The sequence below is a fragment of the Aquarana catesbeiana genome, linkage group LG11 (genome assembly GCF_042186555.1).
Source record: "Aquarana catesbeiana isolate 2022-GZ linkage group LG11, ASM4218655v1, whole genome shotgun sequence".
Taxonomy (NCBI): domain Eukaryota; kingdom Metazoa; phylum Chordata; class Amphibia; order Anura; family Ranidae; genus Aquarana; species Aquarana catesbeiana.
Genome location: NC_133334.1, coordinates 15,569,508 through 15,595,148, shown reverse-complemented (window position 1 = coordinate 15,595,148; position 25,641 = coordinate 15,569,508). Strand labels below are relative to the sequence as shown.

The window sequence follows — 25,641 nt, the reverse complement described above, 5'->3', positions numbered from 1 at the left end:
GGGTTCTGTCAGATTTAATTTTAAAAGGGTTTGTTGTAGTTCATCTGCTGATCTGCTTCTGTAAATTGTACCTTGGTAGTTAAATCTGACTGAAAAGGGGAAGCCCCATTGATACATAATGTTGTGGCGTTGCAGTTCCATTAGTTGGGGTTTCATGGATTGTCTTTTAGTAATAGTAAGTTGGGATAGGTCAGCAAAAATTTGATAATTGTGTCCATGAAAATTAAGTTCCTTTTTTTCTCTTGCAGCAATTAGTATTTGTTCTTTCCTTCTGTAATAATGAAATTTTGTGATTATATCACGTGGGGGTCCATCTTTCTTTTTGGCTGTGAGGGCTCTGTGTACTCTGTCCAGTTCTAAACGTTCAATAGGGATATCTGGCTTTAGTTCTTGTAATAGAGCAGTAATAGTAGATTGCAGGTCTGTCACAGTTTCAGGTATTCCCCTTATGCGCAAGTTTGAACGTCTGGCTCTATTTTCGTAATCTTCGAGCTTAGTTTGAAGTATTAAATTCTCTTTTTTTAATTGTTCCAATTCTGTTATATTTTCTTGGGTTGTAATTTCAATTTCATCCATTTTTATTTCTAAGGCTGCGGTGCGGTTTCCCAGCTCTCTTATTTCTTTGGTTAGGCTTTTTGTTATTTGGTCTGAGGTTTGTTTTAAAGCCTTATGAAGCATCTTTTCAAATTGTAATAATATTACTGGGGATACTGAGGAGGCTTGTGGAGAAGTTTGTGAGAGGATTTGTTCTGTATCTGACTCAAATGGAGAGTCTTGCTGTGACATTTTCTGTCTGTGAGAGCGCCCTGATGCTGTATCTTGTGAGGTGACTGGAGCTGCTTCAGCTGCAGTGAGTGCCTGTGAGCTCTTTGTGAGGTGATTTTTATTTCTGCCACGGTTTCCTCCCAGTACCATATTTCCTGCCCAAACTTTCACAGTTTGTTCCCAGGGGCAAAAAGGTTCAAATGGATACCTTTTGAGTCTGCAGGCTCCGCTTTGTCCTTCTCTTCTCTCCTCAGCGGTGTGGAGCTCTAACAATGCATGTCTGCTCCGCTAGGCTCCGCCTCCTGCCCCTCCCACCAATTGCCATTTCATCTGCCGCACTGCCACCTTAAATGACTGGGGTCCCACCTCTTTCTCCTTTCCCTCGCTCTCCCCCTCCTCCTCTCCCCTTCCTTCTATCCTTCCATCCTACTATCTTTTCCCTACGCTCTCTTCCCCCCTTGTAGCTGTTCAATGCTCTTTGTCCTAGAGGAAGCACCCACTGCGGGAGCATTCTGGGAGTTATCTCCGCGTGGAAAGAAGCAAAGTCCATGATGTTTTGTTGGAGGCCTATCCTCCTTGTTGCTTCTGTTTTGCCTAATTTGTTATTTGCTTTTTTTCTTTATTTTCGTAAGATTCTACCAGTACAACAATGATACCGGACTCGACAGGGCGATGCCTGATGCGGTATTGCCCTTTTTTGGGCTGCTTTACTTCACTTCATTGCAAAAGCCATGGCTCCTTTGGATGCTGGGGATCATCTTAAGGTAATTTCATGGAATGTTAAGGGCTGCATTCCCCTAATAAACGCATGCAAATTTTGTGACACCTGAAACACCTGTGGACAGATATTGTCTCCTTCGGGAGACTCATCTAGTAGCAGACGGCCCCTTAACGCCTTTGTAATCTTCTTGGGGGTGATTATAATTCAGTTATGCACCCCTCCAAGGCTCGTACTCTGGGCCTCAATTGACGGACTCCTCAGACCACAGCCTCCACTATGCTTGCCCACTCAATCTCTACGCTCCATCTCTTAGATGTATGGTGCACTTCTCATCCTACCAACCATAAATTGACCTTTTCTGTTCCTCTGCCCTAATTCCTCTGGTGATCTCCTCTGACATAGGTGACATGGTCATCTCGGACCACAGTTCTATCATCTTGCAACTGTCAGGGCTCAAATCCCCTGGTCCCGTGGGCAAGTGGCAATTCCTCTCCTACCTTGCAAACAACGATGACTTCAAACACACCTGATGGCTGCGTGGGTGGAATTTTCTGAAACCAATGGAGCCCGTCTGACTACCCCTTATCTATTTTGGGAAACTGGCAAGGTTTTTTCTCAGAGAGTGCATTATCTCCTATACCTTCCTATTCAAAAGACAATCTCATCTTAAATACCAACAGGCCAGCAAATCTCTTTGTCTAGCTCATCTTTTCCTGACCCAGAGCCATACCCCTGCTAACTGTTGAGCCTAGCAAGCAGCCAAGTGCACTTTTGATTTGATTACTGGGCTGCACAGCAGGAAGCAACAAAACAGTCCTACTCGGCTTTCCAATTTCACAGACATGGCAACAAAATGGGTAAGCTCTTGGCAAAATTGTGTTCTGATTGCAATTGCTCAACTCACATAGGGGCTTTACAATTCCCCTCAGGATTCATTATCAAAGTGCCTTCTAAAATTAGTGCTCTTCTCACCGCATATTGCACATCCCTTTACTCGGAAGATCCTATTGACTCAGACGCTGTGAGGATGTCACCATTTCTCAGACCTGCCTGCTGGGGTAGCTGAGCGCTCAAAGTCTTTTGAGGATATGCCCCTGCTGGAGTGCATTCTGTGGGATTTCATATGCCTATAGCTGGACAATGTGAAAAAGCACAAAAGTTTATAGTTTCCTTTGTGAAAGCATGAGAGAAGATAATTTACAAGTGGGCGATTGTGTCTGAGAGAGACAGAGTATTGTCACCCCATGACACCAAATTGTAGATTTACTGAAACCGGTGCACTCAGAATCTAGTGCAGCTGTGCATGGCAGCCAATTAGCTTCTAATTGCAGCTTATTCAATTAAGCTTTGGCAATAAAACCTGAAAGCTGTTTGGCTTCTATGCAGAGCTGCAACAGATTTTGCACTCTCCAGTTTTAGTAAATAAATCCCAAAGTGCCCAAACAAGGACCTTGATATTAGTATCATCAGCTGTAATTTTAATGTCATTAAAATAAAAATATGTTTTCTAAGTGATATTATTATGTTTTGGTTCGTGCCAGAACTCTCGACCATCGCAAATCTTTGGACCCGAACCATGAACCCCATTGAAGTCTATGGGACCCCAACTTGAATAATCAAAAGTTCCCATTTTTAAGGCTTATATGCAAGTTGTTGGCCATAAAAAGGGTATGGGGGCCTGGGTACTGCCCTGGGGGTCATGTACCAATGCAAAAAAACTTAAAGAAAATTCTGTTTTTAAAGGAGCAGTGATTTTCATGATGCTTAAAGTGAAACAATAGATTTGAAGAATTGCTTTAAATATAGTGCCTGGGGGGTCCCTTTAATCTGCCTGTAAAGTGGCTCATCTGTAGTTTGTATAGAACCTGCTGCAGCAAATCTGACATTTATAAAGAAAAAAAATTACATTTAAATGGATTTTCCCTGCAAACTTTCTTTTCCCGCCGACCGTACGCAGATATGTGTACTTGGATTTCCAGGGTTATACCGGGATGATGCCCGCAGCTGCAGGCATCATCCCGGTACCGTTGTTTACAGCGGGCGATCGGCTACCCGTGTATAACAACCGATGCGGCTAAAAGCCGCTCGGTTGTTATACCGGAGGAGCGGGAGGGGACATCCCCCCCTCGCGCCGCCTCCCGCTACCTCCCGCCGCTGTTACCGGGCCTCCCGTGCGATCGGGAGGCCCGGTGTCCAATCGGGTACCTTCGGCGGCTGGGGGCGGGCTGGAACGAAGTTGTGAGTGGCTTCATTCCAGCCTTCTTGTTGTAAACGCGGAAGCGACGTCATGACGTCACTTCCCGTTTACTCGGCTGCCAATGGCGCCGAATTTAAAAAAGTACACAGTATTCAGAATCGCCGTTTTCAGCGATCTGAATACTTTGAAGTGTAAAGGAGGGATGGGGGGTCTTTTAGACCCCCCATCCCTCCATAAAGAGTACCTGTCACCACCTATTACTGTCACAAGGGATGTTTACATTCCTTGTGACAGCAATAAAAGTAAAACAAAAAAAAAATTTTTTTTAAAACACAATTTATAAAGTAAAAAAAAAAATAAATAAATTAAAAAAAAAAAAAAATTTTTAAAGTGCCCCTGTCCATGCGAGCTCCCGCAGCGAAGAAAAAGCATACGGAAGTCGCGCCCGCATATGTAAACGGTGTTCAAACCACACATGTGAGGTATCGCCGCGATCGTCAGAGCGAGAGCAATAATTCTAGCCCTAGACCTCCTCTGTAACTCAAACCTGGTAACTGTAAAAATTTTTTAAAGCGTCGCCTATGGAAATTCATAGGTACCGTAGTTTGTCGCCATTCCACGAGTGCGTGCAATTATAAAGGGTGACATGTTTGGTATCTATTTATTTGGCGTAACATTATCTTTCACATTATACGAAAAAATTGGGGTAACTTTACTGTTTGGATTTTTTAAAATTCATGAAAGTGTCCCTTTTCCGAAAATTTGCGTTTAAAACACCGCTGCACAAATACCGTATGATAAAAAATATTGCAACAATCGCCATTTTATTCTCTAGATTCTCTGCTAAAAAAATATATATAATGTTTGGGAACTCTAAGTAGTTTTCTAGCAAAAAATACGGATTTTAACTTGTAAACACCAAATTTCAAAAATAGGCTTAGTCATGAAAGGGTTAATTTATCAACAACGGCTTGGGGATCCAGTCTGTATGATGAAGCCACAATTTAGTGCACTCTTTGGTAGATTGTGGATGGAAATAACAAAGTTTTGCACCACAGTGAGCAAGCCTTATGCAAAGAAGCCAAATTATAGTACACTTAGGTCAAGATTAACAATTGTTTTTTTTTAGATAAAGTCTGTTGTCTCTTTTGCAGACTTTTGATAGAAGTAACACGTGCAGAAAAATTGGGCTTTGGGTGTTGGTAGTGCCTTTACCCCATAACTTTCTAGAGGTACTGTTGATGAAAGCAAGAATTGGCCTTGCTATAAAAAATAGAAATTTGACACCCCGGTCAAACAGTTGCAGAAAAATTAGGCTTTGTTTCTGTTGCCAATGGGCTGAGTGTTGGGGGGTTAAATGCCTTGTCAAGCATGTGATACCCAAATAGCTGGTGTTTTTCCAATGCATGATCTGCTAGAGGCAAAGATTGTAAATTGCAACAGTGCGAGCGACTGTACGTGTGCTAAAAAAGGACCACACAGCTGAGCTGTGGGGAGTGGGCTGGGAAAAGAGAGCTCTACAATCAGATGGAATAGGATGGCTGCTCCCTACTGTTCTATGATGGCTGCCTCTGGATGACATCCTCCCTCATTGGTGTTGTGCCTCACCCTCACTTTCCTCCTCTGCTCTATCCATCACCCAAGTCACATCAGTGACCTCATCACCATCATCCCCTCCATCCTCATCACTGGAGCCAACTTGGCAATACGCTGGGGGAACATGACTGCCAATTTGTTGTTTATCAGTGTTCTCCCCTCTCTGTGGGCTCATGTTACTCCCTTCCCCAACCTCAGAACCAACATCAGAATCAAGTAATGTCTGTGCATCCTCAAGGAGCAAGTGGCCGGTGCTGTGTTTAAATAATTCAGCTGACTCCTCCGTGCATGACGCTGAGGCTATGGCAGAAGTAGCTGTAGATAAGGAGGAAGAATAGGCCAGCTGCAGTGGACTGTGAACTAGTGTCAGCTTGGTTGATAGGGGATGAGGGTGGATTAGTTCAAAGAATGGAAAGTTTCCCCAGGGTTTTTTTTTAAGCAGCAAAACATTTAGACATTTGTATAGGAATATTGGATAAATCAAGAATTATAAATAGGATCAAATATACAGTGGAACCTCAGATTGTGAGTAACGCGATTAACGAGCGTTTCGCAATACGAGCACTGATTTTTTTAAAATCGTAACTCGGTTTGCGAGTGTTGTCTCGCAAAACGAGCACGATTCAGGCAAAAGTGGTGTGCAGTACCGCTTTTGGCCTGAGGTGGGGGGCGCCGGAGCCGAGCAGAGCCGAAAGTCACCAATCAGCGCCGCTCGGAAATGCACGCAAAGGCCCGAGGACAGTTCGGCTGACCTCGGCAAACCTCGGAAAGGCTCATGAATAGAGTCTTTCCGAGATTTGCCGAGGTCAGCCGAAGTGTGCTCGGGCCTTTTCGACCATTTTCGAGGCTCTCCGGCGCCCCCCGCGTCTGGCCACATGCGGTATTGCATCCCATTGAAGTCAATGCGGAACTAATAATTTTTGTTTCCATGGGAAAACTCACTTTGATATGCGAGTTCTTTGGATTACGAGCATACTCTTGGAACGGATTATGCTCGTAATCCGAGGTTCCACTGTATAGTAGAATTATTATAAAATACAAACTCTGGTTCACGTTACAAACAACAACATAAAACATCACTCATAGCAAAGAGGCCCCCAGGAGAACATAATTTGCCAATTGCATTAACAACATTAATATCCACATGACTACCCCATTGCATTTCGACCCATTCTGGTCTTCTTCAGGGGCATTTAGATTCTAGGGAAATATATTGAAAAATAAAATTTGATTTAAGACATTTGATAGTATACAAAACATCATTACAACATTTCAAATTGTGCGAAAAATGTATCTCCATATACATGGAGGTATATTTACCATTAAGTAGATGAAAGAGTGAGGATGTATCACACAAACCAGATTGTTAAAAAACATTCGCGTTCAGCAACCACACCGACTCCACACCTCCCCTCGGCGCCCTCCAGGTGGATCCCCAGTCCATAGGACTTGCAAGGGGCCACACGCTTGGACCTGGAGGGGAGGACAGGGGGCAAGACACCTGCAATTGGGCATTGAGAAATCTTATTATTCAGGTATTCTGTGAGTATCTACTACAGCTTTGCGACTACAGACTGGCCCGTACTGAATCAAATATTTAATTCATATTCATTGGACATATTCGTTTTATTGCATGATTCAACCATTAATTGGATTAATTTATAGTTTAGTTAGTTCGGATTAATATAAGTAGAATAAATTAAATTAGAATAGGATGAAAAAAGGGGGTATTGGTACCCGATTTAATCAAGGTGTAAAAGTGAATGTGCTAAGTGTGCAGTAGTGTAAGTGATGATGAAAAATAGTGTGGGGGTATGATGCGAACGTGATACAAAGCACTGTAAATGTGATGTGGGAAAAAACAATGTAGTGTTAATAATAAACCTATGTTGAATAGTTGTGGAAATTAAAAAGAGCTTTGAAGTGTACATTAGGTGCCTGTGCTGGTGAAGAAGTCCATGTGTTGGTTAAGCTAAACAAAATGAAGAGTGTAAAGTGCTGGGTGCAAGTGTTGAAATGTTGTAAATAGAACCATAACTTTACAACAATAACGAAATATAGTAACAGTGCTCAGTAATTGTTATACAAAGAGCCCCAGAGAGGAAAAATGTGGGTAGATGAAATGTTCAAGGAAGTACCAATATTGGCCAGTCTGGTGTGCTCAAAGCATCAAACACTTATCTAGTGCTTGCTTCTTCATATATGTAATGGTGGCATTCCCGAGATCACCTCAGGGTCATCTGGGAACTGCCGGTTTATGTTGTGTCTCAATTGATTGCCCATGAATTGCAGGTGCTTAACTCCTCCTCGTCAAAAACTCCCCTGCTCGTTCCCGTCGCTTGATAGAGCCATCTGCATGGACCGTCAGAGCTCCAGAAGGGGTTTAGCCCCGGCATTCGCTGTCACCTCCGATGCAATTATGTGACATCACGATGTCATGAGCGCGTGCGGGATGACTCGCGTGTGCGTGACGTCACTGACAATCCAGTAGTGTTCAAGGGACGCCGCCAGCACAAAGGAGGCTCCCCACAATGGCCCTAGTGAAAGGGCTCATCTGTGGGGAACACAAATTGGGGAGAACCGCAAAAATGATTGCATCTCCCCACCATGCCGGGAAGCCGGATGGAAAGGGGAACACCCACCCAGTGTCACGGGGCTGGACGGGTTGGTCCATGGAGGATGAATGCTGAATGCCAAACCATATTATTGGAAGAATATACAAAATTAAATAAAGAAATAGTTTTAATGTTGGTTTAATCCGGTCATATGTATATGTATTCATTTATTTTAATTATTTATTATAAGAGCTGAAGGTATATTGGTTCAACCAATTGGATGAAAAATGGGGAGGGAAAAATCATTGTCTTCCTTCATTCCAGGAGTGGTATTCTCCTATGCCTAAATAGTTAATTCAATCTATCTAAGCTACATCTTCAAACAAGGAGGATGGATTCGTAAGCCAGTCCACCACCACCTCTGCATGCTGTGGCTGGATAGCATGGCCAATATCAGTAAAAAGAGACAAGTGTGCCCTGCCTGAGGACGGACCACGTCCACCTTTGCTGTGGATACAGACACTGATCGCCCCCTCATAGTGGCATGGGAACATCTGTCTCTCCTTGTTGGCCTCCCATGATGATGAGGGGTGGCTTATTACACAAATGTATTACATAATAGGAAATGAGTGATTCGTTGCACTCTATTTAATGAAATTTGGTGTTTGGTGCACTATAAATTGAGGACTGCTGCTGACACAAATTGAAAAACTATATAAAAATATATATTTATTTATGGTATTTTTATTATATTTTTTTTTTTTAATTATTAGTAATGGCAGTGATCTGCAAATTTTATCGGACAGATCGGACACTTTTGACACTATTTTGGGATCATTGACATTTATACAGTGATCAGAGCTAAAAATGGCCACTGATTACTGTGTAAATGTCACTGCTCCCAATCACTGGGAGCAGCAGATCCCTGTCATGTTACTAGGCAGAACAAGGAAATGCCTTGTTTACATAGGCAATTCCCCGTTCTGCCTCACCTTGCTGCAATCACAGGCCGCCAGCGGACATGGACTCCGTGAGACCCATGGGCACACTCCCGTGGCGCGCCCGCTATCCTAATTTTGTGGACTTACGTACAGGTACATCCGTTTGCATAGGAAAGCCATTCTGCCGACCTATAATGGCGTGAGCCGGTCGGCAAGTGGTTAATAGCCGGGTGTCGGCAATTGTAACCACAAGTCATTTTAAATGGGATTTGACTTATATTTAAAGGCATTTTTTATTTTTTTTTTGTTGCATTTTAAGCATAATTAAAATCACTGCTCCTGAAAAAACTATTGCTTTTAAAAATATATATATATCATGTCCCCCAGGTCAGTACACAGACCCCCATACCCCTTTTATGGGCAATTACTTGCATATAAGCCTTCAAGATGGGCACTTTTGTCACTATCCTGTTCGGCTCCCATAGACTTGAATGGGGTTCACCGTTCAGGTTAGAACATTTCCCCTGTTCGGTAGTACTGCTGTGAACTTCACAGGGGGGTGTTTGGCCCATCCCTACTCCCCAGTCAATAAACTTAGTAAAATTGATCTGTGAAGTCTGACTGGGTTGAACTCTGTTGTAGTATAATAGCAATATTATATATAATATACACGGCCTAATTGCCCTAAAACTATCCTGAGCCAAAAAGTGAGAAAAAGTCAGCTTGAATCTGAAGCTTCCCACAGAGGTATGTGTGATGGATTCATTTTGCATCATGACTGTAAACCTGAGAATAGGGAAGACCTTCAAATCGGTTTAGATAAGAGTTGTAACCCAACTTAGCTTGTTTGCTGGAATATTTGAGTTATTGAAAGATTCACCTTAGTATCTATATGGTAGAAAACTTGTGAATCAAAAGACTGGAAAAATCTTTTGGACTTAAAGTGACTGTGAACGGTCCCTGAAATAGAAGTGCAATTAATTGCTGAAATATATGAAATTTCTGCAACAGGGCAGAGGTAGGAGACATGGGTCTTCAGAAAGATCAATGGATTTCTTCTTGTACAGCAGAGTACTTTCATTTGTTTTTGGGGTTTTTTTTGCCTCTTTTAAGATTGTTTTATAGACAAATGTATAGACTTTTCTACCAACTTAGAGAGAATTTTCTTGCATTAGTAAAAGCAACACAGTCACTTATTTTGAATAAAGGGAGCAAATGATATGTAAAAAGCCGTCATCCATTAATCTGGCATCATAAATTGTGTTTGTTAGACGTGATTGCAATTGTTCAGTTCATCATTATTTCGTTACCTTACAGATATGAGTATCAAAATGCTTTTTTTGTTCAAGTTACATACTTTATACAGAATATTTTAGTAAGATTCGGCTTCTCAGGGATCTTGTATCTGGCCATGACACAGTTGACGGTGAAGACTCCTCCGATGATGATGTCTCCATCCTGAACATATTCATAATCCTCGTACGCTGGTACAATCTGCAGGTGACAAGCTGGTGATGGACTGAGGATATTGATCAGACATAATGTTAAACACATAAATAAAACAAGCCACATTGTTTTACAAAATTAAATGTTTCCTTAAATCTCAACAAATGCAGAGGAAAAAATCTGTACACCACACTACATGGTGTGAGCTGCCGTGTCTATCGGTGCAGCACTTCGGAGCCCTCTGTGCTCGGTTTATAAAGACGTGTAGTGCAGAGATTTAGAACCTCAAGTTTATTTAGCTGTAAAAAAGAGGAAAATAGGTCTTTGTATTTTAGTTAAAGCTTTTGTCTGCTTAACATGTACATGAAAAGATTTTCTAAAAACAATAGTTAAATAGAAAATAAAGCATTTCTAATAAAATATGTAATGTGATTAAAAGCATTTTTCTCTCTTTATTTTCATGATTCCCTGTCTGTTCTGTTTTCTTGCCAACTTGCAACGCTGTATCCTGGCCTAGGCCGACAAGGCCCAAGCCTAGGGCAGCACTTTGCAGGGGGGCAGCACGGAAAGAGTCCCCGCCGGCTTGCGCTACGCTGTTAGTGTAGCACCAGTCTTATGGGGTGGATTGGGCAAATTAGTCTAGCTCCCCCATAAAGCGGCCTCACTGCTTCCTGTATGCGGGCAGTTGGCATTCCGCAACTGGGGGGGGGGACTGCTTCTAATTTTGACTGTCCTCTCATCCTGGACCACAAACCTTCCTCACTGTGCTTTATGTTTTCTGCTGCACCATTGGCATGGTTCAATCTTCTTAGTCCTCTCCATAAAATTATCAGAAATTTATGCTTAAAGTAGAACTATAGGCAACACTTTTTTTTTCATTTTGGATAGAGTAAGGGAGGGTTATAACCCCTGTCAGTTTATTTTTTACCATCCCTGTCCCATTGCAGAGATTTCCCTTCACTTCCTGCCCCACAGCCAAACAGGAAGTGAGAGGAAGTCTATGTAAATTAAGGGAATCCATTCCCCCCCCTCCCAGGCCCCCAAAACTAGTGTCCCTACTCAAAAATTTCAGGGCGGGTCTTAAACAGCAAGGGGTGTGGCCTTGACATGAAGGGGTGGGTCATATTTAAATTAGGGGGTGCACAAGTTTAGTCAGGCTTAGGGCAGCACAAAACCTGAATACACTACTGCACACCTGATGCTTTTAAACGTTCCATACATTATGATAGCATAAAAAAAACTTCAATCATTTTGGAACTGTTTACAGTCATTTTTAAGGCCAACTATGCCCAATGTATAGCAGATTGTTTAGACCAGGCTCTCACCCAAGTGACTGGGATATGTTGAAATTGCAAACACCTTTCCAGCAGGATCATCTAAGCCTCAGAATCCTGGAAGGGCTTTCCAGAAATTTCAGATATAGAGGTTTTTTTTAACTCAGGCTGTATCCATGGCTCATTATTACTCAGTCCAACATCAGAAAGGGAACATCTTGACTCCAGAGGCCTCTTGATTCCCAGTAGCTCCAGACACTACCAATACTCCACCAGGCCAATAGGATCCTGCAGCCCTAAGCAGCCAGTCTGCTTCAAGTAATGGTAAACCCAAGAGAACTACTTCATCACAGTGCCATCCCTTGTACAGGCCAATGATTCCTTCCCCACAGAGCCCATTTGCAGTTTCACTCACTCTTCACCCCATCACATTACAGACACAGAACATTCAGCTGGTTTAGGGAGCATTTTAACAACTTTAATGCAACACAACTGTCATCAAACAATCTTGTTCTCATAAAGATGCCTTTGCCTGCGACACCTTGCAGGCTTCCTCATCAACGTCTACCTGTGACTCTCTCCCTCAATGGGTCCATATCTGCCTTCTGACAGCTCGCAGGGCACTAATGTGAGCTTGGATCCACCCTTCCCCGCCTCAAATTGCTTCGGTGAAAGAAGCACTCCAAACCCTTTTTCACATTGAGAAATTGGATACGATCATCCAACATTCCACATTGCTAAAATGCTTTATTGCCAGATGGCATTGCTTCATGGAACATTCTTTCTCTCCAGAAGAGATCTCTTTTTACATGACTCCCTTCTGCTATACGGACTGGTACCTGCATGCAGACCTTGTCAATACACTGGGAAAACTTAGGATCCAGGACACCTCCAACTCTTTCACCCCCCATATTCCCTCCCCTAGGCATTCCACCCACTCTATGTGATCAAGTAGTACCTTATTTGATGTGAAATGTTTTTTATGTCTTCATAACTTTATTAATCCTTCTAACCGTTTCCGGTCGGAATGTTCACCAGCTTCCACTCCTTAATTCACCTCTTTGATAGAATTATTGGTTAGTTACTCTTGTTAGACCAGGTACAGGTATGTTACTAGTTATCATATGAATGTTTGTAGGCTCCAAGCCACGCGGTTCTATCTTGCTTACTATGTCGTACTATGTCTTTAACTTTTTTGCATACTACTCCTGATTCAAAAATTGTATACTTTTGTGCGAAAATTTAATAAATATATAAAAAAATAAATAAATAAAAAAAGATGCCTTTCCAACATGGTGGCTTTAGGCGAGTCTAAATCGAATAAATATCTTCATATCTTTTACTGCTCAGATGCTCATAGTGCTCTAGCAAAGTCCTGAAAGGTAACCTTTGTATCCTCTGTCCTGTCTGTCCCCAAAAAACTCTCCATCACTAAAGGCAAGGCCCTATGCGTACTCCATGCAGGGGTCAGTATTCTGTAGAGTTTCCTTTAGTACTCAGAGCACTAATACAGCCATGTGACTCCTCTGTGTACCTTGCACAGTCTTGTCCAGCATTATTCGTCCTGTCATGCATGTTTCATTACAAATGAAATCTGTGATTTTGGACAGTCAATGCCAAATAGTGATGGGCTGAACACCGTCCAGTTCAGTTTGCACCAGAAATCCCGAATGGAGAAAAGTTCAGACCCGAGCCACAAACTAGTAAAGTCTATGGGACTCAAACCTGAAAAATCAAATGTCCCCATTTTGAAGGCTTATATGCAAGTTTTTGGCCATAGAAAGGGCATGGGAGCCTGGGTACTGCCATGGGGGTCATGTATCAACACAAACATTTTTTTTTTTTAAATATTGTTTTTAAAGGAGCCGTGATTTTAGTGATGCTTAAAGTAAAACAATAAAAATGGAAAATTCTTTTAACCAATTCAATACCAGGCACTTTCGCCCCTTGCTGCCCAGGACAATTTTCAGCTTTCAGCGCTGTTGAACTTTGAATGACAATTGCGCGGTCAGACAACACTGTACCCAAACTAAATTTTTTGCATTTTCTTCCCACAAATAGAGATTTCTTTTGGTGGTATTTGATCACCACTGGGGTTTTTATTTTTTGCTAAACAAACTAAAAAAAGCACAAAATTTTTGAGAAGAAAAAAGTTTTTCTTTGTTTCAGTTATAAAATTTTGTTTTCTCCTTCACTGATGGGTACTGATGAGGTGGCACTGATGGACACTGATGAGTTGGCCCTGATAAGGTGGCACTGATGGGCACTAATGAGGAGGCACTGATATGTAGAATTGATGGGCACTGATAGGCAGCACTGATATGCAGTACTGATGGGCACCAATAGGTGGCACTGATATGCAGCACTGATGGGCACTGATAGGCAGCACTGATGAGCACTGATAGATGGCACTGATGGGCACTGATAGCTGGCACTGATGGGCACTTATAGGCGGTACTGATTGGCACTGAAAGGTGGCACTGATGGGCAGCACTGATGATAAGGTACTGATGAGGTTCTGACAGGTGTTACTGTAGGTCACTGATTGGCAATGTTATGGGCACTGACTGACACTGTGGTGGGCACTAATTGGCACTGATTGACACTTTATTGGGCACTGACAGGCGGTCTTAAAGGGGGCTCTGACTGGCAGCTGATGGGCACCTTTTTGACAGCTGTGGTGGCACATCTGATGGGGCTGTGCTGATAATCAATCTGCTTATTATCAGCACAGACTCCCCCTCTGACAGGGAGAGCCGCCGATCGTCTCTCCCTGTCAGCGCGAACCGAGAAATGCCGTTTACTCTGTCAGAGGCTTCTTACCACAATCGGAGATTCGACGTGTCAGACTGAAATGCCGCACTCGCAATCGCTGCACCCCCGCGGGCGTGCGCCCGCATGTTATCCTGCTGGACGTCATAAATGCCCAGTCAGGACAACAGAACCACTTCCCGGCCGTCAATCTACTATAGGCCGGGCAGGAAGTGGTTAAATATAGTACATTGTGGGTCTCCTTAGTCTGACTGTAGCGACGCATCTGTACCATGTATATAACCTGCTGCAGCAAAACTGAAAAACAGTATCTCACAAAAGTGAGTACACCCCTCACATTTTTGTAAATATTATTATTATTATTATTATTATTATTATACAGGATTTATATAGCGCCAACAGTTTACATAGCACTTTACAACTTGAGGGTAGACAGTACAAATACAATACACTTTAATGCAGTAGGAATCAGAGGGCCCTGCTCCTTAGAGCTTACAATCTAAGAGGGAAGGTCAAGAGATACAAGAGGTAGTAACTATGGGAGATGCGCTGATTGAGAAGATAAATGTACAGTTGTTAGGTGGGGGCCAGATAGGCTTCTCTGAAGTGATGAGTTTTCAGGGATCGTCTGAAAGTGGATAAAGTAGGAGAAAATTGGACAGATTGAGGTAAAACATTCCAGAGGATGAGAGAGGCTGTGGAGAAGTCCTGAAGGCGAGCATGGGATGAGGTGACAAGGGAGTTTGAGACCAGGAGGTCTTGGGAGGAGCGAAGAGAAGGATTAGGTTGGTATTTTGAGACTAGGTTAGAGATGTAGCTGGGGGCCAGGTTGTAGATGGCTTTATAAGTTATAGTTAGTATCTTGAATTTAATTCGGTGACTGAGTGGCAGCCAATGGAGGGATTGGTAGAGGGGTATAGCAGACGTTGAGCAGTTTGTGAAGTGGATGAGCCTGGCAGCAGCGTTCATGATGAGCTGAAGTGGGGATAGCCTATTTAGAGGTAAGCCAATGAAGAGGGAGTTGCAGTAGTCGAGGCGGGAGATGATCAGGGAGTGGATTAGAAGCTTTGTGGTGACATTGGTTAGGAAGGGGCGTATCTTGGAGATGTTGCGGAGGTTGAGGTGGCAAATATTGGATAGCGATACGATGTGGGGCTGAAAGGTTAGTTCAGAGTCCAGGATTACACCTAGGACCTTGGCATGGGGGGACAAGTTGATAGTTGAGCCATTGATATTGACAGAGAAATCAGGGGAAGCGGCACCTGAGGGAGGAAATATCATGAGCTCGGTTTTGGATAGGTTGAGTTTGAGGAAGTGATGTGACATCCAGGCTGATATGTCTGCTAGTAAGTTGGTAATGCGTGAGGAAACAGATGGAGAGAGCTGGGGGGTGGAGAGATATTTTATTATATCTTTTCATGTGACAACTCTGAAAAGATACTCCGTGCTGTAGCTCACTTTCGGGTGCTTGGCAATCTTCTTATAGCCTAGGCCATCTTTATGTAGAGCAACAATTCTTTTTTCCAGATCCTCAGAGACTTCTTTGCCATGAGGTGCCAGGTATAACTTCCAGTGACCAGTATGAGAGAGTGAGAGCGATAAGATGACAACGGGGAGGGAAAATGGCTAATTGGGCCCAATTTGGACATTTTCACTTATAGGTGTACTCACTTTTGTTGCCAGCAGTTTATACATTAATGGCTGTGTGTTGAGTTATTTTGAGGGTACAAAAAATTGACACTGTTATACAAGCTGTACACTCACTACTTAACATTGTAGCAAAGTGTCATTTCTTCAGTGTTGCAAAATATTCACAAAAATGTGAGGGGTGTACTCACTTTTGTGAGATACTGATTATAAAGAAAAAAAATGACATTTAAATAGATTTTCCCAGTTGCAAAAAAAAAACCCCATTGCCGACAATAGAAAAATGAAAAAAAAAAAAACGGTGTGGGGTCCCACCAAAATCCATACAACCCTTAGGTCTGGTATTAATTTTGAAAGGGACCCCTACACCAATTTTTTTTAAAAATATGGTTTGGGGTCTCCCCCAAAATCCATACCAGGTCCTTATCCAAGCATGCAGCCCTGGCCTCCTGAACCATACCAGGCCACATACCCTCAACATGGGGGGAGGGCACCTTGTCCCCATGTTGATGAGGACAAGGGCTTCTTCCTGACAACCCTGGGTGGTGGTTGTGGGGGTCTGTAAGCTTATCAGAATCTGGAACAAGGGGGCACCCAGATCCCAGCCCCCTCCCATGTGAATGAGTATGGGGTACATTGTACCCCTACTCATTTACCAAAAAAAGCGTTAAAAATAAATAAAGATAAAGACAGGAGGCAGTTTTTGATAATTCCTTTATTTGAAAAATAAAAAAACAATGCCTCCCGATGTAGATCCATCAACGATCATGACACCCGCTGCACCTCAGGACCCGGAGAAAAAAAAAGCTCCACCCGTGACAAAGGCTAACTGCCGAATGCCTGCACCGCCATGTGACATGGCTTAAATAGATAAGGGACACCTGGTGACATGTGATGTCACCGACTGGTGCATGCTGGGCCAGTGACTGCTATACCATCTTGGAGACACACACTGTTATCATCATGGTTCCAGCTTTGTAGGTCAGTATGGTACATGATGTATGTGTGATTGAATATAACACAAGTAGATTAGCATCTCCCTATATTATCTATATTGTATGCTTTATTCACTGCGGGGATAGCTACCGCCGGTTCACTTGTCTAATACCCTTTTCTGATATATATATATATATATATATATATATATATATATATATATATATATATACAGTGGGGACGGAAAATATTCAGACCCCCTTAGATTTTTCACTCTTTGTTATATTGCAGCCATTTGCTAAAATCATTTAAGTTCATTTTTTTCCTCATTAATGTACACACAGCACCCCATATTGACAGAAAAACACAGAATTATTGACATTTTTGCAGATTTACTAAAAAAGAAATACTGAAATATCACATGGTCCTAAGTATTCAGACCCTTTGCTGTGACACTCATATATTTAACTCAGGTGCTGTCCATTTCTTCTGATCATCCTTGAGATGGTTCTACACCTTCATTTGAGTCCAGCTGTGTTTGATTATACTGATTGGACTTGATTAGGAAAGCCACACACCTGTCTACATAAGACCTTACAGCTCACAGTGCATGTCAGAGAAAATGAGAATCATTAGGTCAAAGGAACTGCCTGAAGAGCTCAGAGACAGAATTGTGGCAAAGCACAGATCTGGCCAAGGTTACAAAAAAATTTCTGCTGCACTTAAAGCGGGATTCTGGCCTTAAAAAAAAAAAAGTCAGCAGCTACAAACACTGCAGCTGCTGACTTTAAATAAGTACTTACCTGTCCTGGGTGCCTGCGATGTCAGCCTCCCGAGGCCGATCTGTCCCTCGGCTCTTGGGTCCTGGCACTGCCATCCTAGGTGAGGGAAAAACAGGCAGTGGAGCCTTGCGGCTTCACTGCCAGTTTCCTACTGCGCACGCGCAAGCGGTGCGGCGCTCTGTGAATGGCCCCGTGGTGTTCTGGGAACACACACAGTTCCCAGAAGACAATGGGGCTGCTCACTGAGGAGAAGAACACGCCGCGGAAAAGGAAGACGCAGATTAGGAAGACTGCCTAGCAACAAGGGTTTAGGTAAGTTTAAAATATTTTTTTTTCAAATTTTTTTTTTTTTTTTTTTTAGGATTTTTGGTGAAATTTTTTTTTCAGGGTGGCCCTCCACTTTAAGGTTCCTAAGAGCACAGTGGCCTCCATAATTCTTAAATGGAAGATGTTTGGGATGATCAGAACCCTTCCTAGAGCTGGCCGTCCAGCCAAACTGAGCTATCGGGGGAGAAGAGCCTTGGTGAAAGAGGTAAAGAAGAACCCAAAGATCACTGTGGCTGAGCTCCAGAGATGCAGTCAGGAGATGGGAGAAAGTTGTAGAAAGTCAACCATCACTGCAGCCCTCCACCAGTCGGGGCCTTATGGCAGAGTGGCCCGACGGAAACCTCTCCTCAGTGCAAGACACATGAAAGTCCGCATGGAGTTTGCTAAAAAACACCTGAAGGACTCCAAGATGGTGAGAAATAAGATTCTCTGGTCTGATGAGACCAAGATAGAACTTTTTGGCCTTAATTCTAAGCGATATGTGTGGAGAAAACCAGGCACTGCTCATCACCTGTCCAATAAAGTCCCAACAGTGAAGCATGGTGGTGGCAGCATCATGCTGTGGGGGTGTTTTTCAGCTGCAGGGACAGGACGACTGGTTGTAATCAAGGGAAAGATGAATGTGGCCAAGTAAAGGGATATCCCGGACTAAAACCTTCTCCAGAGTGCTCAGGACCTCAGACTGGGCCGAAGTTTTACTTTCCAACAAAACAATGACCCTAAGCACACAGCTAAAATAACGAAGGAGTGGCTTCACAACAACTCCGTGATTGTTCTTGAATGGCCCAGCCAGAGTCCTGACTTAAACCCAATTGAGCATCTCTGGAGAGACCTAAAAATGGCTGCCCACCAACGTTTACCATCCAACCTGACAGAACTGGAGAGGATCTGCAAGGAGAAATGGCAGAGGATCCCCAAATCCAGGTGTGAAAAACTTGTTGTATCTTTCCCGAAAAAGACTCATGGCTGTATTAGATCAAAAGGGTGCTTCTACTAAATACTGAGTAAAGGGTCTGAATACTTAGGACCATGTGATATTTCAGTTTTTCTTTTTTAATAAATCTGCAAAAATGTCAACAATTCTGTGTTTTTCTGTCAATATGCGGTGCTGTGTGTACATTAATGAGGAAAAAAATGAACTTAAATGATTTTAGCAAATGGCTGCAATATAACAAAGAGTGAAAAATTTAAGGGGGTCTGAATACTTTCCTTCCCCACTGTATATATATATATATATATATATATATATATATATATATATATATATATATATATATATATATATATATACAGTACATACAGTGCCTTGAAAAAGTATTCATACCCCTTGACATGGTCAACCAAAGAAGTTGAGTGCACGTGCTCAGCGTCATATTCAGAGGTTGTCTTTGGGAAATAGAGGTATGAGTGCTGCCAGTATTGCTGCAGAGGTTGAAGGGTTGGGGGGGTCAGCCTGTTAGTGCTCAGACCATACGCCGCACACTGCATCAAATTGATCTGCATGGCTGTCGTCCCAGAAGGAAACCTCTTCTAAAGTTGATGCACAAGAAAGCCAACAAACAGTTTGCTGAGGACAAGCAGACTAAGGACATAAATTACTGGAAGCATGCCCTGTGGTCTGATGGCAGAATTTATGATTTCTTGGCCATTTTTCAGAGAATATGAATGATAACACAAAAACTTTTCTTTCACTCGTGGTTAGTGTTTGGCTGAAGCCATTTATTATCAATCAACTGTGTTTACTCTTTTTAAATCATATTAACAACAGAAACTATCCAAAGGACCCTGATCAAAAGTTTACATACCCCAGTTCTTAACCACTTGCCGACCGCCTAACGCACATATACGTCGGCAGAATGGCACGAGCAGGCAGAATCACGTACCTGTACGTGATCTGCCTCCCGTGGGCGGGGGGTCCGATCGGACCCCCCCCGGTGCCAGCGGCGGTCGGCATTTGACTGGGAGCGTCGGGAGGCGAGGGGGAGACCATCCGATCGTGGCCCCCCCCTCGCGATCGCTCCCAGCCAATCGGAATCCTCCCCTGCCTGTGTGTAGTTTCACACAGGCAGAGGATGTGATGTCATCTCTCCTCGGCTTTGGCAGTTTCCGTCCAGCGCCGAGGAGAGAAGACATGTAAGTGCACAACACACACACACACAGTAGAACATGCCAGGCATACTTTACACCCCCGATCCCCCCCCGATCGCACCCCAATCCCCCCCCAATCACCCCCCCCTGTCACAAACTGACAGCAAGCAGTATTTTTTTTTTTTTTTTCTGATTACTGCATAGTGTCAGTTTGTGACAGTTACAGTGTTAGGGCAGTGAGTATTACCCCCCTTTAGGTCTAGGATACCCCCCTAACCCCCCCAATAAAGTTTTAACCCCTTGATCACCCCCTATCACCAGTGTCGCTAAGCGATCATTTTTCTGATCGCTGTATTAGTGTCGCTGGTGACGCTAGTTAGGGACGTAAATATTTAGGTTCGCCGTCAGCGTTTTATAGCGACAGGGACCCCCATATACTACCTAATAAATGTTTTAACCCCTTGATTTCCCCCTAGTTAACCCTTTCACCACTGATCACCGTATAACTGTTATGGGTGACGCTGGTTAGTTCGTTTATTTTTTATAGTGTCAGGGCACCCGCCGTTTATTACCGAATAAAGGTTTAGCCCCCCGATCGCCCGGCGGTGATATGCGTCGCCCCAGGCAGCGTCAGATTAGCGCCAGTACCGCTAACACCCACGCACGCAGCATACGCCTCCGTTAGTGGTATAGTATCTGTACAGATCAATATCTGATCCGATCAGATCTATACTAGCGTCCCCAGCAGTTTAGGGTTCCCAAAAACACAGTGTTAGCGGGATCAGCCCAGATACCTGCTAGCACCTGCGTTTTGCCCCTCCGCCCAGCTCGGCCCAGCCCACCCAAGTGCAGTATCGATCGATCACTGTCACTTACAAAACACTAAACGCATAACTGCAGCGTTCACAGAGTCAGGCCTGATCCCTGCGATCGCTAACAGTTTTCTTGGTAGCGTTTTGGTGAACTGGCAAGCACCAGCCCCAGGCAGCGTCAGATTAGCGCCAGTACCGCTAACACCCACGCACGCAGCGTACACCTCCCTTAGTGGTATAGTATCTGAACGGATCAATATCTGATCCGATCAGATCTATACTAGCGTCCCCAGCAGTTTAGGGTTCCCAAACACGCAGTGTTAGCGGGATCAGCCCAGATACCTGCTAGCACCTGCGTTTTGCCCCTCCGCCCGGCCCAGCCCACCCAAGTGCAGTATCGATCGATCACTGTCACTTACAAAACACTAAACGCATAACTGCAGCGTTCGCAGAGTCAGGCCTGATCCCTGCGATCGCTAACAGTTTTTTTGGTAGCGTTTTGGTGAACTGGCAAGCACCAGCCCCAGGCAGCGTCAGGTTAGCGCCAGTACCGCTAACACCCACGCACGCATCATACACCTCCCTTAGTGGTATAGTATCTGATCGGATCAATATCTGATCAGATCTATACTAGCGTCCCCAGCAGTTTAGGGTTCCCACAAACACAGTGTTAGCGGGATCAGCCCAGATACCTGCTAGCACCTGCGTTTTGCCCCTCCGCCCGGCACAGCCCACCCAAGTGCAGTATCGATCGATCACTGACACTTACAAAACACTAAACGCATAACTGCAGCATTCGCAGAGTCAGGCCTGATCCCTGCGATCGCTAACAGTTTTTTTTGTAGCGTTTTGGTGAACTGGCAAGCACCAGCGGCCTAGTACACCCCGGTCGTAGTCAAACCAGCACTGCAGTAACACTTGGTGACGTGGTGAGTCCCATAAGTGCAGTTCAAGCTGGTGAGGTGACAAGCACAAGTAGTGTCCCGCTGCCACCAAAAAGACAAACACAGGCCCGTCGTGCCCATAGTGCCCTTCCTGCTGCATTCGCCAATCCTAATTGGGAACCCACCGCTTCTGCAGCGCCCGTACTTCCCCCATTCACATCCCCAACCAAATGCAGTCGGCTGCATGAGAGGCATTTTCTTTATGTCCTCCCGAGTACCCCTACCCAACGAACCCCCCAAAAAAGATGTTGTGTCTGCAGCAAGCGCGGATATAGGTGTGACACCCGCTATTATTGTGCCTCCTGTCCTGACAATCCTGGTCTTTGCATTGGTGAATGTTTTGAACGCTACCATTCACTAGTTGAGTATTAGCGTAAGGTACAGCATTGCACAGACTAGGACACACTTTCACAGGGTCTCCCAAGATGCCATCGCATTTTGAGAGACCCGAACCTGAAACCGGTTACCGTTATAAAAGTTAGTTACAAAAAAAAGTGTAAAAAAAAAAAAAAAACACAAACAAAAATATAAAATAAAAAAAAAATAGTTGTCGTTTTATTGTTCTCTCTCTCTCTATTCTCTCTCTATTGTTCTGCTCTTTTTTTACTGTATTCTATTCTGCAATGTTTTATTGTTGTTATGTTTTATCATGTTTGCTTTTCAGATATGCAATTTTTTATACCTTACCGTTTACTGTGCTATTGTTAACCATTTTTTTGTCTTCAGGTAAGCCATTCACGACTTTGAGTGGTTATACCAGAATGATGCCTGCAGGTTTAGGTATCATCTTGGTATCATTCTTTTCAGCCAGCGATCGGCTTTCATGTAAAAGCAATCCTAGCAGCTAATTAGCCTCTAGACTGCTTTTACAAGCAGTGGGAGGGAATGCCCCCCCTCAACAGGGAACCTGAGAATGCAGCCGGTGATTCAGCCAGCTGACCATAGAGCTGATCAGAGACCAGAGTGGCTCCAAACATCTCTATGGCCTAAGAAACCAGAAGCTACGAGCATTTTATGACTTAGATTTCGCCGGATGTAAACAGCGCCATTGGAAAATTGGGAAAGCATTTTATCACACCGATCTTGGTGTGGTCAGATGCTTTGAGGGCAGAGGAGAAATCTAGGGTCTAATAGACCCCAATTTTTGCAAGAAAGAGTACCTGTCACTACCTATTGCTATGATAGGGGATATTTACATTCCCTGAGATAACAATAAAAATGATTTAAAAAAAAAAAAATGAAAGGAACAGTTTAAAAATAAGATAAAAAAATAATAATAATAAAGAAAAAAAAAAAAAAAAAAGCACCCCTGTCCCCCCTGCTCTCGCGCTAAGGCGAACACAAGCGTCGGTCTGGCGTCAAATGTAAACAGCAATTGCACCATGCATGTGAGGTATCACCGCGAACGTCAGATTGAGGGCAGTAATTTTAGCAGTAGACCTCCTCTGTAAATCTAAAGTGGTAACCTGTAAAGGCTTTTAAAGGCTTTTAAAAATGTATTTAGTTTGTCGCCACTGCACGTTTGTGCGCAATTTTAAAGCATGTCATGTTTGGTATCCATGTACTCGGCCTAAGATCATCTTTTTTATTTCATCAAACATTTGGGCAATATAGTGTGTTTTAGTGCATTAAAATTTAAAAAAGTGTGTTTTTTCCCCAAAAAATGCGTTTGAAAAATCGCTGCGCAAATACTGTGTGAAAAAAAAAATGAAACACCCACCATTTTAATCTGTAGGGCATTTGCTTTAAAAAAATATATAATGTTTGGGGTTCAAAGTAATTTTCTTGCAAAAAAAAATTATTTTTTTATGTAATCAAAAAGTGTCAGAAAGGGCTTTGTCTTCAAGTGGTTAGAAGAGTGGGTGATGTGTGACATAAGCTTCTAGATGTTGTGCATAAAATGCCAGGACAGTTCAAAACCCCCCCAAATGACCCCATTTTGGAAAGTAGACACCCCAAGCTATTTGCTGAGAGGCATGTCGAGTCCATGAAATATTTTATATTGTGACACAAGTTGCGGGAAAGAGACAATTTTTTATTTTTTTTATTTTTTTTTGCGCAAAGTTGTCACTAAATGATATATTGCTCAAACATGCCATGGGAATATGTGAAATTACACCCCAAAATACATTCTGTTGCTTCTCCTGAGTACGGGGATACCACATGTGTGAGACTTTTTGGGAGCCTAGCCGCGTACGGGACCCCGAAACCAAGCACCGCCTTCAGGCTTTCTAAGGCCGTAAATTTTTGATTTCACTCTTCACTGCCTATCACAGTTTCGGAGGCCATGGAATGCCCAGGTGGCAAAACCCCCCCCAAATGACCCCATTTTGGAAAGTAGACACCCCAAGCTATTTGATGAGAGGTATAGTGAGTATTTTGCAGACCTCACTTTTTGTCACAAAGTTTTGAAAATTGAAAAAAGAAAAAAAAAAATTTTTTTTCTCGTCTTTCTTTATTTTCAAAAACAAATGAGAGCTGCAAAATACTCACCATGCCTCTCAGCAAATAGCTTGCGGTGTCTACTTTCCAAAATGGGGTCATTTGGGGGGGGGTTTGTGCCACCTGGGCATTCCATGGCCTCCGAAACTGTGATAGGTAGTGAGGAGTAAAATCAAAAATGTACGCCCTTATAAATCCTGAAGGCAGTGATTGGTTTTCGGGGCCCCGTACGCGGCTAGGCTCCCAAAAAGTCCCACACATGTGGTATCCCCGTACTCAGGAGAAGCAGCTAAATGTATTTTGGGGTGCAATTCCACATATGCCCATGGCCTGTGTGAGCAATATATCATTTAGTGACAACTTTGTGCAAAAAAAAAAAAAAAAAAATTTGTCACTTTCCCGCAACTTGTGTCAAAATATAAAACATTCCATGGACTCAAAATGCCTCAAAGCAAATAGCTTGAGGTGTCTACTTTCCAAAATGGGGTCATTTGGGGGGGGTTTATGCCATCTGGGCATTTTATGGCCTTCAAAACTGTGATAGGTAGTGAGGAGTAAAATCAAAAATGTACGCCCTTAGAAATCCTGAAGGCAGTGATTGGTTTTCGGGGCCCCGTACGCGGCTAGGCTCCCAAAAAGTCCCACACATGTGGTATCCCCATACTCAGGAGAAGCAGCTAAATGTATTTTGGGGTGCAATTCCACATATGCCCATGGCCTGTGTGAGCAATTTATCATTTAGTGACAGCTTTTTGTAATTTTTTTTTTTGTCATTATTCAATCACTTGGGACAAAAAAAATGAATATTCAATGGGCTCAACATGCCTCTCAGCAAATTCCTTGGGGTGTCTACTTTCCAAAATGGGGTCATTTGTGGGGGTTTTGTACTGCCCTGCCATTTTAGCACCTCAAGAAACGACATAGGCAGTCATAAATTAAAGGCTGTGTAAATTCCAGAAAATGTACCCTAGTTTGTAGGCGCTATAACTTTTGCGCAAACCAATAAATATACACTTATTGACATTTTTTCTACCAAAGACATGTGGCCGAATACATTTTGGCCTAAATGTATGACTAAAATTGAGTTTATTGGATTTTTTTTAGAACAAAAAGTAGAAAATATCATTTTTTTTCAAAATTTTCGGTCTTTTTCCGTGTATAGCGCAAAAAATAAAAACGGCAGAGGTGATCAAATACCATCAAAAGAAAGCTCTATTTGTGGGAAGAAAAGGACGCAAATTTCGTTTGGGTACAGCATTGCATGACCGCGCAATTAGCAGTTAAAGCGACGCAGTGCCGAATTGTAAAAAGTGCTCTGGTCAGGAAGGGGATAAAACCTTCCGGGGCTGAAGTGGTTAATACCGTGTATTGTCCCCTTTAACATCAATGACAGCTT

The 25,641-nt window shown here is 43.2% G+C and overlaps 1 protein-coding gene across 1 annotated transcript in view; it reads right to left on the bottom strand.

Annotated features, from left to right (window-relative positions):
• LOC141112916 (vomeronasal type-2 receptor 26-like) overlaps positions 1 to 13,070 on the bottom strand; it is a 62,497-nt gene extending 49,427 nt beyond the window's left edge. Inside the window, exons 1-2 of the mRNA XM_073606021.1 lie at positions 13,030 to 13,070; positions 10,140 to 10,294 (exon numbers count right to left, since the gene is read on the bottom strand). Of these exons, the coding sequence (XP_073462122.1) occupies positions 10,140 to 10,294; positions 13,030 to 13,070 (196 nt within the window). The remainder of the gene's footprint in view (positions 1 to 10,139; positions 10,295 to 13,029) is intronic.
• Positions 13,071 to 25,641: the final 12,571 nt, after the last annotated feature.